We start from the raw sequence: 16,415 nt of genomic DNA, 5'->3' as shown, positions 1-16,415 counted from the left end.
CTCTGGTCACTCCTGAGGGGATAAGGCTGGGAGTTTCCTGCTTCTTGGGTCGAAGTGTGAAAGGGTCAGTCTTCTATACGAGAAGGCTGAGTGCTGCAAGCTTTGGGTTCTTTGTAAACTCAGTTATGTTATGTTAATATGTTTTTGTTTTAACCCCATGTGTCGGATTTTAGTTTGGGCTTTAGTTTGTCCACAGCTCCTAATTGTCTCATGTGGGGGGGGGGGGGGAGAAAAGAAAAGAAAAAAGGAAGAAAAAAGAAAGGACAGTAGCTGGAGAGACCCTTCATCTGTTAAGGCAGGCTCTCGGTCATCTTGCCCATCTCTGAAGGCATAGAAATCACCGTTAGAAACAGCGCTGGCTGACCTTGTCCACTCAACCTGGAAGAAGGAACCTAAATTGAGGATTTACCTCCATCAGATTAGCCTGTGAGCATTTTCTTGATAGCTAATGTAGGAGAGCCAGCCCACTGTGGGTGGCATCATCCTTAAGCAGCTGAAAGTGAGTCAGCAAGCAAGCCAGTAAGTAGCAGTCCTCTGCGGCTTCTGCTTCAGTTCCTGACTGAACTCCTGTCCTAACTTCCTGATGGACGGTGACCTGGAAGTGTAAGGGGAAGGAAAAGAAAACAACAACAAACCAAACCAACAACACACACACAGAAAACACTCCTCCAAGCTGCTTTTGTTCAATGTTTTATCATAGTTTTTGGGAGAAAGCAAACTAAGACAAAACTGGTGCCAAAAAAGTGAGTTGTTGCTGCGCTGTCCGATCATGTTTGTTGAGTGGGTTGTGGAATTTTGGATATTTGGACTGAAAAGGCTTAAGAGTTTAATGGGCTGTTCTGTGGAGCTTGGAAGAAGTCCAGACAACGGAGGTCTAGCTTATGACCTCTCAGGAAAAAGCAAAGACTGAGGGCTGCTGGGGTGATATTTTGGGTTAAGAATCTGTGGAAGTAAAGCCCTTGCTTTGGTGACAATGGATGCTTATGTGCTGGGCTGAAAACCAGCTGACTAGTAAGAGAGCAGCACCAAGGGGGGGGGGATGTTGGAAGTATATCCTCAGGGTCATCGTAGGGCAGTGGTCCTGAGAGTACGCTTGGTAATGCTGCATTCCAAGATGGCAGTCAAGCTTGACAATGTATTGTCTCCCATGAGGCACTGACTGTGAAAGCATGAGAGACTCAAGATTGATTGGTCATAGAGAAAAGCAAAATATGGAAGGGTTTCAATCCCTGGAGAAGGAACAGGAGAGGCCACTGTGAAGGTGCAAATTTTGCTGCAATGGTGACCCTAGGATATCAGAGGTGTCAAACTGTTGGATGATCTTCCAGGGCAGCAGCAGGTATGGAGCAGAGCTGGTCTAGACCTGAGACAAGCTGTGTGCTGTTGATGGCAGAACCAGAGGATGGAGACCAGAGGATCAGGAATGAACCCCATATGTCAGACACTGACAGTTTTTATACTGTTGGATTTTGCTTTGGTTCTAACTGCCCTAATCCTTTCCTGTTTTTTATCTTACAGTAGTGCTCAGCTAGGGGATGGGATGTAAACAGCTCTAGCTGTCCTGGAACTCGCTCTGTAGACCAGGCTGGCCTCCAACTCACAAACTGGCCTCCTGCTTCTACCTTCTAAGTGCTGGGAATAACGGCGTATGCCTCTACCTTCCGGCTGGACTTTTTTTTTTCTTTTTTAAAGACTGTGGGACTTTTAAAGTTATACTTTATTTTATATTCTAGTTAACATGAGCTCTTGGGGACAAACAAGTAAGGAAGGGCTATGGTTTAACAATGATGCATTTGTATGTTGATTTGACAAGGGGCAGACATGTAATAGCTAATCGTCGTTACCAACTTGACACACAGGGGAAGAAGAAGCCTAAGTTGAGGAACTGCCTCTGTCAGACTGACCTGTGGCCACACACGAGAGGAACTGACCACTAACTGATATAGGAGGGCCCAGCCCCTGTGGTGGTTCCATCCCTCCGTAGGTAGCCTAGGCGATAAAATAAAGGCAGCTGAATATAAGCCAGGGAGCGAACCAGCAAACAGCAATCTTTCATGGCTTCTGATTCAAGCCACTACCTTCAGCTCCCGCCTCGGATTCCCTCGATGGACTGTAATGTCCAGCATGGAGCCAACCCTTTTCTCTCCTGTTTTTTCTTTTGGGGGGTAGGGTGGTGTGCATGTGTCATGGTGTTTATTCCAGCAACAGAAAGCAAACCAGAAGAGAAGCTTCACACACAAACATTCTGAGATGCGCGTGGCAGTGTTCAATGAAGATGAAGAAGTGGGAAAGGCTGCCCAGGCCCACTGCGATGCTCTGGCAAGGCTCACCAGACTAGTCCAAGTGTCAGCTGGGGAGCACCCCATGTCTGTACTGTGTCACAGTCCCGTGGATCTGTGTGCTAACTATATGAGATGTGACATGTTAGAGTTTAAGAAACTGAAGCCAGAAGCACTTAGCAGCTTGCTCAAGGTTCCTCAGCTAAGACATGGCTCAAGGAAGAGGTGACATCACTATTTCCCCCGGGGGAGAGTAGGATAAATGTCAAATTTCCTCACTACATTTTCTAGGCAGTTGTTCCACTTAGAATAACGAGAAATGTTGTGTGTGTGTGTGTGTATGTGTATGTATCACATTTTACACAACCAAGAGTGTACGGTGCATCTTTATAAGAGGCAGAGATCACCAGGAAGTGACTTAGAAAGTCACCAGCAGACCCAGAAGAACTTTTCCGGTCTTTCTCAGGACTAAGTGGCCGCTGGATGGTGACAGTGATGCCGAGCTGCAGAGCAGAGTGAGGAGAAGTACAGCAGTCAGCACTGCTCCCCTGCCTGAAAAACACGTTTTGCTCTTACAGCCTTCCTGAGATAGCTGGAAGGTGCTTTTTATTTAAATTTTTTCCATTTATTTACTTTTATTGCAATGTTGAGGTTGAACGTAGAATCTTGTGGTACTCCTGAGCTATATCCTAAGCCCTTGCTTTTAGGGATGGGGTGTGCTACAAAGCCTAGGCTAGACTCAAACTCACCCTTCTGCTGTGGCCTCTGGAGTAAAGCAGACCACTCCTCACATGGCAGAAGTTTCCCACTGGACAAGGAGCTGACAGAAGAGAGGGAACTGGAGAGTATTACCTCCCCTTCATTGGTCATAGCTGTGGTGAGGAAGGAGGGCTGGTGCTGTCCGCCGACCTACTAACCGCCTGTTACCCTCTGGACCTGAGGTCAATCGCTTCCACTGTACTGCGGGAAGCTTCATGCTTGGTGCCCAGCCATCCAGACTATGTAGAAAGTGAGCTTGTCTGTTGGGCACGCCATTCTACAGCCCAACCAAAAGCAATCAATGAAAATACAAGTTTCAAGCTTCCATTCAGAGCTGGCATGGACCAGACCATTGCAATCCCTGTGCCTGGGGAGGCCGAGGCAGGAGCATCAGCTCGAGATCCAGCCAGGCTCTGGGACGAAACCTCAGCACAACTGAGCACAACACACAAGCCCTGCCTGAACTGGTAAACAGACTGCCAGCACCGGCACCAGGAGTTCACGGCACGTTAGGGTTACTCTCCACCACTCAGTGCTCTCTGGCAACCATCTACGTCACGTCAGCAAAAGCCATCTGAATGTCAAACTCTCCTTGAGAGATCTGGAGGAGTGGAGCAGCCGCAGTGCTGAGACAGGTCAGAGCGGGTTTACTGTGACCACTGTGAGGCTAGATCAGTACTTTGGAAAGAAAGAAACATCAAAATGCCTTAGCCAAATCACACAAACTTCAGCTGTGTCTCCTGATAAACCACAGTAGAATCATAAAAGCATAACCTTTAATTAAAAAAAAAAAAAGGCACGGCAGAACACATCACATGAGTGGGGCTGAGGACACCAGTTTTCAGATTTGCCTAGGGCCTCCCTGGCCCTGAGAGCTGGTACACGGTGGCTGCTGACAGTATCCTGGCTTGGATGGAATTCTACAATTAGTCGAAAGAGGGTATGTTTCTATAAAAAATGTACTAAATAAAACCAACAACATAAACTCTAAAAACATAATAAATAAAATTCTTTTAAAAATAGATAAACTCTATGGAGAATATGTGAAGCAGAGGAAGATACTGGGATTAGAAAGAACAGGCAAGTAGATGCATTTTATCCCTAACACTGCAGTTCTTAGATAAGAGGGTGGGTCCACAGAGATTCACAATTACGCTGCATAAATAGCACATGACCATATGACTAATATTTATAAATATTACATAATGCATATTTTATGAAAATATGAAAGGAATAAAGTGTAAAATTATCACCTATGACTTTGGGGGAGAATATGATAAATTATCAAGAAGTTTACTAGATGTTCAATCTCATTTTATCAAATAAGTGGAATGTGATTTCTGGAACTACCTGTGTTACAGAAGCAAAAGTTATATGTCAAAAAATTACATATACTTCTGTGAGATGGTTAGCTTGTTTGAAATGAGAAAATGGGAAGCTGAGAGGGTCTGAGGAGTTAACATAATACCAGAAAGATGCACGTGGTTAAAGCAATTAAGAACCTCAAGAAAACAAGACACAGTCACAGACAGATGCAGAGACACAGACACACACACACATATGATACAGATGTCAAGTGAACACCCGAGTTAGCAAGAACACAAACTGTCAGAAAGGTTAACAGGTATCAGCATGGCACCCTGGACTATAGCTGGGCATAGTCAGTGTGTGCCTTGATCAGACAAGGCTAAGCATCAATTCATAAGACATGAGGAAATGCGCTGGGTACGGTGGCCTATGGCTTTAATCCCAGCACTCGGAGACAGGGGCAGATGTGGGCTACAAACTTAGGCCAGGACAGCCAAGGCTACACAGAGAAACCCTGTCTTGAAAAACAAAAACAAACAAAAAAAGGCAGGAGGAAATAACTGCCATAGGAGACACATCAAACAGAAGCATACACGGTCAACACCAGTCAGCAGGCTCATTTTCAGGACATTATTGACGGAGCATCTTCATTGTATAAAAATTTGGTTCTGGCAACCTGAACATTTGAAAGTAGTTGGGTCAGTCTTCAGCTGCATCACCCTGAATGCCCCATCTTGTCTAAAGTAGCTGGGCTTTTCTTTTTCATCAGTTGAGACTCTTTAGAAAGGGGACTCTGAAGTTTCACAGAAATGCTGCTATATCCCACTGTGCAACTGTAGCCACGTGTTCAAGGAGTAAACCAGAGTGACTAGCAAGGCAGAGTGTGAGAGCTGCTGCTGAGGCCAGACCTGTCTTCACACAGGGACAAACAATTAAGGACAACAGTACCTGGAATACTTGCAGGGGAAATCGGACCAGACCGAGATTGGTTGCTTCCCACAGGAGAGCCAACGGGAGACGGTGACGGTCCTCCGGGGATGCTGGAGAGATGGGGTGACGCGTGTGGGGAGAAGGGAGACTGAGCCGGGTTGCTCTGATCCCCCTGGCTGCTAGTGGAGCCGGATGCACTGACTGCTGAGCTCAGAGTTGCTTCCGTTCCTGTGGGGAGGTCATCGATGGAGCCAGACAGGTCCTGAGGAAGGAAGGAGAAGCAGGTGTTCACACACGTAGAGCACGACACACACAAAGCACAGTGGCACTCCTTCAGAGACAGTGTGAATGGGGAACGGCCTGGCATCCGTTACAAGATGAGGCAAGCTGCATCTTGCTCTCACAAGTGACCCTCGAAGGCTCTCCTTCTGCCACCAGCACCCAGCTGTGGGTCTATTCACAGCTCTGTGTGTGGCAGCCTTCTGCAGAGCAAGGAATTCCTCCACAGGAGTGGAATAAAAAGTGGTCCTACAGGAAGATGAACAAACTGAGCAGCTACTGGCTTGGGGAACCTTCATATGCAAATCCAAGCTGGTATGCTGTAATCTAATACTGGTCAAAATTATAACTGAACTCTGTGGTGAAAAATTCTCCCATTTTTAAGCATTATAATAAAATAGTGGTATTTGCTTTTTAAAACGCAATCCTATTGACAGTATATGATCAGAAATGAGTTCTAATGCTACACAATGTGCACTTGTGCTGTTAATACCATCTAATTTGACTACAACACCCTCAGAAGGAGTTACTAAAACCTCCACTTGAAAGAGCCACAGAACTGAGGCTTGGGAGTAATAATCGCTTGAGGTCACGCGACTCAGGGGAACATAGACTGATGGAAGAGGACACGGCAATGGGTAAGAATTTTGGGGCTGTGCTTTCAGGCCTGGAAGGGGATCCCTTCCACCAGATGCCTCAAAACTAGACCCGGGCCTGCGGGCGCGGCAGCTCTCCTAGGAGGTCAGCTCAGTGAGGTCCATCGAGACTGAAAGGGGAATGCAGAGGAAGAGCCTCAGCTGCCATTCCAAACCCCAGGGCACGCTGCTCTGAGCTGCAGCGCTCCACTCTGCTCTAGCCAGGCATGACCTTGAAAGCTTTCAAGGCTGAATCAGGAAGATGCTCAGGGCTCAAAAGAACCTCAGCCCAGCCAGAAAGTAAGCAGTTGAGATACTCCAGATTAGATCCTGGGCCCAGGACTGTGAGCTGTACCAGGTGCTTCCTTTTTAGTGAGTATTATCAGAGGTAAAAAATAAGCATAAAGTACAGCTGGTCAGCCCCATAAAAACAGGGAGACTGCATAAAAAGTCTTTTTTTTTTCTTTTTAGACAGGGTTTCTCTGTGTAGCCTTGGCTGTCCTAGACTCGCTTTGTAGACCATACATAAAAAGTCTTATGACAAGAATAACACTGGTTTAAAATACAGAGTAATCTTTAAAGTCAAATAATTGTGCTTATGAAAAAAATCACATGATGAGACTGAAAATATCTAACCTCTGGGAAAGGTATGAGCAATGCTCAAATACAGGAAGTAAATTGAATTAGTTTTCGGAATTCAAAGATAAAACAAACATTTTTTTGCTCTAGGCGTATGACATGCGTGATTTTGTACACACTCAGCTGGTAAACTTCCTATTGAAACTTGATTACTGACTGGCTGAGTGATAGTCCCACTTAGATCTTATAAATTAGATCAGGCTTCTACAAAACCAGGTAGGAATAGAGGAAGGTTATTATTCCAGTAATATGCCACCCACACAACTCAGAAATAAGCCGCCTTCTGGCAACCAACACAATTAGTACAGTTCCATGAACAAAATTTAAGCTGACATGTCCTAAGAGAAAGGGACCCCGTTCCTCCACCCCAGGCTTCCTGCTCACTTCTCACAGTGCCAGCCTGAGATCAGGGTGGGCATGGAAGGGCGCAGGCATCCTGGGCTAAGCTTTTCAGTATCTGCCTCCTGGGTACTTCCTCCCAATCCACGTAGCCAACTCAAGGACCTGCAACCAACGACCTGCGGAGTGAAGGTGAGTTCCAGTTTTGCTCTGCCCACAAGGTTTAAGTGCTTGAAACAAAACAAAACAAAACCACACACCCCACGGCAGTATTTGGTAACATACTGGAAATGTATGGAATTTAAATGGTGGCCTCCCTGTATTTCCTTAAAACAAGACACAGGCAGCGCTCAGTCCTGACCATGACGCTGTGACTGAGCATGCTTACCATGCAAAGGCCTAGGTACAGGAGCTAGACAGGTCTTTAGGTGAACCACAGGGAGACGTCACTGCATGCGACAGCTCACGCTCACTTTACCAGGAACAGTGTCACAACCTCCTGAAAGTACTGACTGAGAGATGCCGAGGTTTGTGTTGGGAATGAATAATCTCAGCGCTGAACAAAGAAATGCATACACAAAGAGAAGGCGGCTTTGCAGAACAGTTCTTTCTGCAAACAGGATGGCCTAGAACCTAGCGGGCTGGCAACAACACTCGCCCAAATGGCTTTTGTTTATTTTACCCCTGAGCGGGGTGGTGGCGGTGCCCCATTCCACTGAGCCAAGCTCTTCTCCACCACCTAATGTGTTTGGCTAGTCAGCGCACAGGGAGGGCAGGGCTCGCCTCACTAACTGGCTTCCATACAAGTTTTCTTTTAAAAAAGCAAAAGCGACAAAAGAAAAACTCTTCTGGGAGGAGGTGACATAGCAGAGCCTGACTCCTGAGTTCAAAAGAGAGAAGCTCGAGGTCCTTTGACCTTCACAATCGAGCTCCATGCCACACACATCCCAGCCAGGAGCTGCCTCGAGACTAAAGTGTACTCTGCACACAGAAATCTCCGTAGCAGGAAAGACTCATCCCACACCTTGACAGAAAACATAATTTGCTGAACAGCTACACAGACAATCATTTTCTACCACAGTCCAAACAGAGTTAAACAATGTACATTCAGCTTCCAATTGTAGTTAAATAATTTTATGCAAATCTTCCTTCATAAAAACTGGAATGCTACTCATAAATTTTTGTAATTCTCTGCATGACCTACAAATTTCTTCCCCATCCTCCCTTAAAAAGCCACATTATTGCTGAAAAAAGCGACAAGTATGGGTGTTAAGAGAGCCTCACTCAAGCTGCAAAGGCATCAAAAACATTTCTGTTATTCAACAGGCTGATCAAAGAAGCATTGAGAGGGAAATATAAAGACGGTGGCGTTCTTCGTGTTCACATGTCATCAGAGTGTCAGTGCTGACTAGACCCTGGTGCAGCAGAAGAGCAATAAAAAGATATCATTTTTATATTACTGCTATACCCTCTCGGAACTTTTATATGTAAATGCTACAGAAATGCCCCCGCCCTACACATCCTTGCGGCATCCCTGCGTAGCACCGTCTTAAAGCACACTAATAAAGGAAGTTCAGCGGTGGTTTAAGCACTCAGCCTCGTTAACACGCCCCCAGAGGACAATTAGTCAGCAGGGCACCAGCTCCCTTCTCCTGTAAGTACATCAGCTCTGTGATGCCTGCAAAGGCAGACACTGCCCTGCATCTCCTCACAGCTGAGGCACCTTCAAGCCAGAGTGCTTCCATTCATCTTGTGGGGGAGCTGGCAGGTCAGGGGACAGAAGTGGGGCTCTGTGGAGGCTGTAGTCCTTGTCCCATAGCACCCACTAGGCTGGTGCTTGGGGAGGGGGCGGGCAATGACTTCTTGGGCTCACAGCAAGCAAAGTTACTGCTTTGTCATCATAATTTGATGTGGTGAGGTCCTGCATTCAAATTAATTTTTTCTGTTTAATGCTACCTACGCAGAATACTGAAGATTTTTCTATACAACCAATTACTGTAAGCTCACTATCAATGGTCCATTGATTTTTAAAAGTCCCCATCTCAAACATCACAAAAACCCTGCAACACTTGTTTTACTTTAAAACCATTTCAAGGCAAAGTCCATCCTACCACTGTGACCTCACACCCCTCACCCTCTCACGGAACAATCTCAATCTAACTCAAGTGATTGGGCAATGAATGAACTGCAACCGAGCAACAGGACGCATGTCTGCCTTTTACAGGACGAACAGATATGACGTAATGCAGCACACCGATGCTCCCGATTCCTTATGCGGATGTGATAACAGAAGCAAAATACATGGAAAATTCCATGAAGATGGTATGCACAAAGAGCTACGTGCAAACAGAAAAGAAGGAACACTAAGTGTATGTTTTCTATGTCTCCCCATTGCATATGAACCTCCCTGAAAACACGTATGTTAATATTTTTTGAGTTGCTACATCAAAGTATCTTTGGCTTTCATGGGATGGTGCTCAGTTTTTAGCACATGTGAGCCCAGGATACGTTCAGTCAACACAGGCAATGTGATACTGATTTAGAGAACTGGGAATAAGCTAGGAAATTGTACTCCCTTGCTTAATTAAATAAATGGATTTTCAGATAGCAAATGAACTTCCAAATACTCCAAGCCACAGCTCTCAGTACAATTAGCTGCTGTAGAGACCAGCCCTGATGGTGAGCTGCCCCACATGGCACGCATTTGGGCATCCTTGCTTAGGTGCCCGTGAGGACAGGGGATAAATAGGAGCAGAGACGATATTTCAATCAACGCAACAGGCACAGGCCTCATTTCAGGGTTTTAATAGGACACAGCTAATGATTTCTCATTGTGACTTCCCAGGGGCTTAAGGCATGGGGTAAAATGCCAGTTCACAACTCTTCAAAACGCAGTAATCTTCCTTCAGAAGCAGGAAGACCTTGCTACACACACACACACACACACACACACACACACACACACCACAAAGACACAACACACACAGAGAAACACACACAGAAACTACACAGAGAAACATGACCTACACATACACACACCTTTAACTAGACCCTAACTTTAAGGGCACTGACTTTAAGGGATTCGAATCTTCAAGGGCAAATTAGACTGAATTTATAAGCACTACAGTGGCAAACCATACACAGCTATCCAGCACATGCATACATGGGTCTACAGACCCAGCTGTTACATTTTATGAATGAATTCTCAGCCTGACTACCAAGCAACACCCTAGGGGGTCAAAGACCTAGGCTCATTAGTTTCTTAGCCCTCTGGAAAAGCTCCATAAAGTAGCATCACACCTTCCCGGGTCATTTTGGTACTACAACTTCAAGCATTTGATACAAATGTACCTTGAAGCTGATATTAAAATTGAGCTAATAATCTGGCACACAAAATAAAAAAGCTCTCAGTGGCTTAGAAACCCATGGCTTCCCTAGGCTCGCAGTGTAAGCCCGCACTGTAAGCAGTCTACCCAAATCCCCGCTGCTCATTTGTCTAGATGGCAAATGAGGTTTTTAAAAGCCAGAGTTCTGGTCTCAACATGAAACATGAAAGATATCGGGAAGACAGTCCACAGAGCAAATCCTTCCAAGCACTGCTCTGAGCCTTAAAACCACCCTCCTTCCAACTTTCACCTTCAAAAATTTACCTCTTCATCCTATGGGACAATATAAACAATGCATAGCCAATTGCTGTACGGGGTGAGCTGGAAAAAATACTGCAAACACCACCGAGGAGAAGAACATAGCACAAAGCCAAGGGAACTACATGGGAAATGTGGGTCACAATCCACGCCAAGGCAGATAGCCAAGAGCCCCTCTTTGGGAAACAACTTGCCCCTGACTCATTTGCAGATCTACTAAAGCAATGATTGCACTGTGGGTAATTCTCATTTTTAAGGGCACAGTTCTAAGATGAGCTAAACTTACACTTTATACAAAGCAGAATTAAGGCGTAAGCATACCGTTACAAAAAAGAGAGACATAAAAGTAGGAAGGGGCTTGCTTTGGGAAAAAAGAGCGGTTGGGGGGAGATTATGAGCAAAATACATACTATACAATTGTAAAAGAATAAATAGCAGCTATTCTTAAAGGCTTGAGGGTGAAATCTCTCTCCCCGCCCCCCACCCCCAGCCGTATGTGCAGATGCAACTGCATGCAGAGGCCGTGCTTGGCGTCACATATCTCCCTCCATCGCTGTTTAGTCTTTGAGACAGGGTCTCTGCTGACTCGGAAGCTCACCGGGTGTGTAGCTGACTGTCAAGCCCCACAATCTGTGTCCACAGTGCCTCGATTTTTGCGTGGGAGTTGAGGATCTGGACTCAGGTTTCTATGCCTACCCAGCAAGCTCTTTGCTGAGCTATCTCTCCAGCTGCAGTTGAACAACCATAACATGAAACACGCTGCCGTCGCAGATTCAGAGGCTGGGCCATAGCCATGGAACATGTGATGTGTAAAGGGAATGTTTCTCACTGCACGTGCCTTTGGGGGAGGGGGGGGTCACAAAAATACTCCCAGTTTGAACTCACTCCAAGCGATGCCCTGTTCTTCCATGACTAATAACCATCTCCAGATGTGTTGGCTACAAAGAGCAACATATAGGCCTTTTTAACTCAGCACACAGTGAGATTAAAAGCCAACTTAGTAAAAGAGTTTATAACTTTGGTTGCGTGAACTTTGAAATTAACCTGCATCTGGAAGTAACCTTCCCCTTTGTTAAAGTGCCTGGGAATAGTCTTGTAAATAATTCTAAGTGTTAGCAATGACTCAACCCTCCTGCCTCGATTTGGCACCTGGGCTATTACAGTTATTTCCTCACTGGGATAAACCCCAGCGTACTGTTTGATGAGCTCACCATTGTTCTTCCTCCCCAATATTTGTCACCAATTCCTTAGACCCCTCCCATTCTTCAATCAAAGCCTAAGCCAGCAGTGAAAAACCAGAGCTCACGTGTGAATAACTGCTGTCCTTAACGGCTTCAAGAGCAGTGGTGCTTTCCACGCAGAGTATAGGATTATAAAAACAAAGCTGTGTAATAAAATGCCACTATGGTAAGACCTGGGGCACATGCTCTGCCTAAGGCTGTGGCTGGTACAGTAGGTGTCAGAATTCAAGAAGGCAGTGTGCACACATGGATCCTTTCAGGTCGGCGGGCATCCACATACTTAGAGCCCCTGTCACCAAGTTTCAGTGGAGAGACAAACTGGTAAAAAGCATCAATTTCTATGGTGGAGGGCGTCAGGTGGGAGGGGCCAGGTGGGAGGGGCCAGGTGGGAGGGGTCAGGTGGGAGGGGTCAGGTGGGAGAGGGGAGAGGGTGATATGTACCTAGCAAACACAATGGTGTGTTTTTGCAAAGGGATACTTCTTGGGGGCCACTCTTAGAGACAGTAGAGTTCTGGAGGGAGGGGGCAGGGGGAGAAAGGTGGGCACCTGGGGTAGGGAGAGCCAGGGCCAGAAAGCAAGAGGCATCTGGAGTGCATGACTGTGGAGGGTGCAGGCTAAAGATCTGTGTTCACTGAGTAGGGAGTGGGGTGGCTGAAGCCACCGGGGCGGCTGCTGGAGGGGAACTCTCATGGGCTCTGCTATTTCACGGGGGGGAGACGTTTGATTCTTAGAGAGTAGGGACGCAAGAAGGGCCCAGCTAGAGGTTGTCTTTAATATTCTCATGGAAGAGGTCACAGGGTGAAATGGGGTGCCAGGTAGGAAAATTTAAAAACTAAAGAATAAAATTCTAGGTACCAATGATGAATCTGCATTTTCCCCAAACTAACGTGTTTTAGAAATATACAGAATTAAACAAACATGAAAACAGTAAGAGAGCAAGGGCTGATATGCTGAGAACTTAGTTAAATAGCTATGTGCTCTCTGAACTGCGGTGTTCGTAAGTGTACAGGGCTCTAAGAATCAACGTACAAAATGAGTCTGACATCTCAGGACGTCAGGCAGTGGATAAAGCTGGCTACGAGCAACCACACCTTTAATATTCTATATTCTACTCTAAAACCATGGGCGACTCTGGGTCACCAGGTTGTAACAGGGAGGCCGCCACTTAAGTGGAGGATGGCTCTGGACTATGGTTTGATGTTTTGTAAACATCACTGCCAGGTATGAACCTATAAATATTAATGACCCATGTGTTCTGAGGGGAAATTGACAAACTAACAAGGTCTGTAAATATATAAGATTTAGACTCTGTCTCTTGATTCCTGTTTTTATCACTGAAAACACACTATAAATCTTTAGGACAGAAAAGCCATCACTACTACCTTTTGCATCTCTCGTGGTGCAAACCATCACTGTTTATCTTAGCAGTTCAATGCCAAGCATGCAGAAACTCTGAAAATAACACTTAAAAACAAAAAGGCATGAGCCCTCAGGAGACATTTATTTCTTCAACAGTGTAGCAGGGAAATTCTTTAAAACAGCAAGATCCGTAGAAACTGCAAATAAATTAGCAGCTTAAGAAAGCAATGACTGAAAAAACACACAACTCACCAGCTATAGTGAGTCCATGTGGAATAAAGAGAAGTTTTGTTAGTAGGAAAACACTAAAACTTGGTTGTTTAGGTATTTTTGCTATTAACTTGAACCACACGGATACATGTTTGCTTTATAGCCTTCCCTGGATTTGAAAAGCCTGTTTGTTTTGAAAGTAATTTGGTCTCTGCCTGCCACACCAGTGCTGGGGGCTTCCTGCACAGGCCTCTGTTGGCTCTACACCTTTGCACAAGCCACTGCTACAACATGAGACTAGAGCTGTGACAGCCTCAACAGAGCTGCAGGCTCGGCTCGGTCCAGTCACATCCTCTCTCAGTTCCAAGGTCCAACCCAAGGAAGCGCTTTGCACTGACCTGCCACTTGCTACATCCCTGCAGTGCCCAGCAGGCTCTGAGTTTTTCTGTGATTCCCACATCTCATTGGTTCTGTGGAACAATCTTAAGTTTGTTATGGTCAGATGTTTCCTCATCATGAGTCCAGAGTCGCTGATTTGGGGCAAGAACACAAGAGAAGAGACACACAGCCCTCATGCCTTATCTCAACGGGAAGTATGCCAGCAGGAAGGGACTTCCTGGGTAACATGGTGTGGGCCAGGACTCTCCAGGGTTAAGTGGCCATTGCTCTGTCCTACCTTACTCATGGGGAGAGTCAGCAGGTCCCATCCACACACAAGGGAGAAGGTGACGCACCAGCTCCTGGGGACCCGCACAGCTTACGGCTTCTTATGACACCACAGAGAAGTGGACCCTGGAGGGAAATATCTGGGGCACTTCTACACAAGTGTCTTCTTTCTCTGTCAAGCTTTGTCTGTTAGTTTTCATGTTTGTCCACAAAATTTTTTTGCACCAATTATTTGACTGCAGTGCTGTCACTTGTGTGTGCTTGTGCGTATATAGGTGTGCACACATGGAGGTTAGAGATCAGCTTCAGTGTCATTCTTGGTCTTGAGAGCACGCTGATTCGGGTAGAGGGGCAGGCTGGCGAGCTGCAGGGATCCTCCTGTGTCTGACTCTCCAGTCCTGGGATTACAGACACTGTACGCGGCACTTACCTGGTGTTGAAGATTTGTAACTAGGCCCTCATGGCTGTGCAGCGAGCACTGTACCGACTGAGCAGTCTCCCCAGGCCTGTTGATTTAGCAAGCGTGAGGAGCTGACCTTTCTCCGTTCATTTTCACATGGTCAGGACAATCACTTCGTGCACACCTGAAACCTGGTGTGTAATGTGACTTCCTTTATAAGGTGATTCGGATGGCACAATCAACACTAAATGACAGTGATGCTACAAAGGTGATACAACAGTGGGGGAGAAACTCCTTTAGTCTGCTGCATACACAGGGTAGGAAGATAAATTAGTATAACCACTTTGGGAGAACATTTGTCAGTACTGGCTAAAGCTAAAAGTGCATCTGTTACATAACTTAGAAATACCATTCCTAAATTTACACCCCAGTTCTGTACATCAGGATGTATAGAGGCAGAGAGGACTGCTTGCATATAAGAACACACACTGGAAACAGCCAGCCTCTCCAGCAACATAAACGGCACATATTCAGGAATACCATACAGCCCTGAAACTGAGCAAGCTCTGGCTATGCAAACACTAATACAAATGTCACAATACCAACTGGCAATAAAGCAACACTCCCCTAAGTCGTTCACACAGGAGAGAAGGGCGGGGAAGGGTAATCAGTCACCAAATTCGCAATGGGCGTCAAATATCCTTAGCTGCTGTAAAACTAAAAGTAAAGTGGTCCGTGCTTATTTAGTCTATTTCTTAGCACTACTTCCATTTATTTAACTTGTCCTTGTTTTTAAAAATATAGCTTTATTAAAATATGATTATATCATTTCTCTCCTTTGCTTTTCTTGCTCAAACTTTCCTATGTTCCCAACTCTCAAGCTGATGCTCTTTTTCTTTTTCATTATTGTTACACACATCCTAGTTACCCAATACAAAAAGTCACCCTGAAACCATATAAACAACAACAACAAATAGACTAAAAATAGTTTTGGGCAATTATCTTAATTAGGTATAGGCGAAAATGATTTATGGAAAACTTTTCTGTTTCAAAATGAGATTCAGTGCATGCAATAGTCTTCTAAAAGTTCAACTCAAAATGTAAATTTTTCTTATTTTTTGTTATGACTCACAGGCTCACTTAGATAATAGGTTTCCAAAACGATTTGTTTTCCATTTTCCTACAAGGCCAGCTGGTCACTTAACATCTCAAGTGCTAGCATTCAAGTGCACTCTCACATAATAATTTTTCCTAAGAGCATAGAACTCTTTTATGTTTATTCAGAAGCTGCTTGAGAGGAGGTAGACATAAACCTAGTCAAGGCTGAAGATAGAAATTTCCAGTACTAGTAATTGTAACTGTGATGATGATGGCGATGAAAATAATACTATCAAGAGAGGCCTCAGTGTGAGTTGTTCCACAATGCACCTCCACTTGGCCCTGTAGAGCCATCTGGGTCACCTTAGCGGCTGTCTGCCTGGAGCACCGCCCTATGCATTAGAACAGAGTACAGAGATCCTCCAAGGGGTGTGCAAGAGACTGCAAAAGATACACAATGGAAAGGCGTGGGGCCACGGCCCATCATTCTGCCTAACATGCCTGTATCCAGGTGAACCCCATAGTTTCTAGGTTAATTGCATTTTATTCCAGGTACCAATATCAATGCATGTGAGGAGTGACGACGGCTTTCCCACTATTGTCTCCTCTTGCCTCACTATCTGGAGGCA

General features: G+C 45.5%; 1 protein-coding gene across 7 annotated transcripts in view; it reads right to left on the bottom strand.

Annotated features, from left to right (window-relative positions):
* ARID1B (AT-rich interaction domain 1B) overlaps positions 1 to 16,415 on the bottom strand; it is a 356,628-nt gene that overhangs the window by 101,294 nt on the left and 238,919 nt on the right. For all 7 annotated transcript variants that reach the window (XM_084777436.1, XM_084777433.1, XM_084777431.1 and 4 more), the window contains one exon: positions 5,295 to 5,538. In XM_084777436.1, the coding sequence (XP_084633562.1) occupies positions 5,295 to 5,538 (244 nt within the window). The remainder of the gene's footprint in view (positions 1 to 5,294; positions 5,539 to 16,415) is intronic.

The sequence above is a fragment of the Acomys minous genome, assembly GCF_964271855.1.
Source record: "Acomys minous genome assembly, chromosome: 3".
In the NCBI taxonomy this organism is placed as follows: Eukaryota; Metazoa; Chordata; class Mammalia; order Rodentia; family Muridae; genus Acomys; species Acomys minous.
The sequence above is the reverse complement of the archived record's forward strand: the minus strand, read 5'-3'. Positions and strand labels throughout refer to the sequence as shown.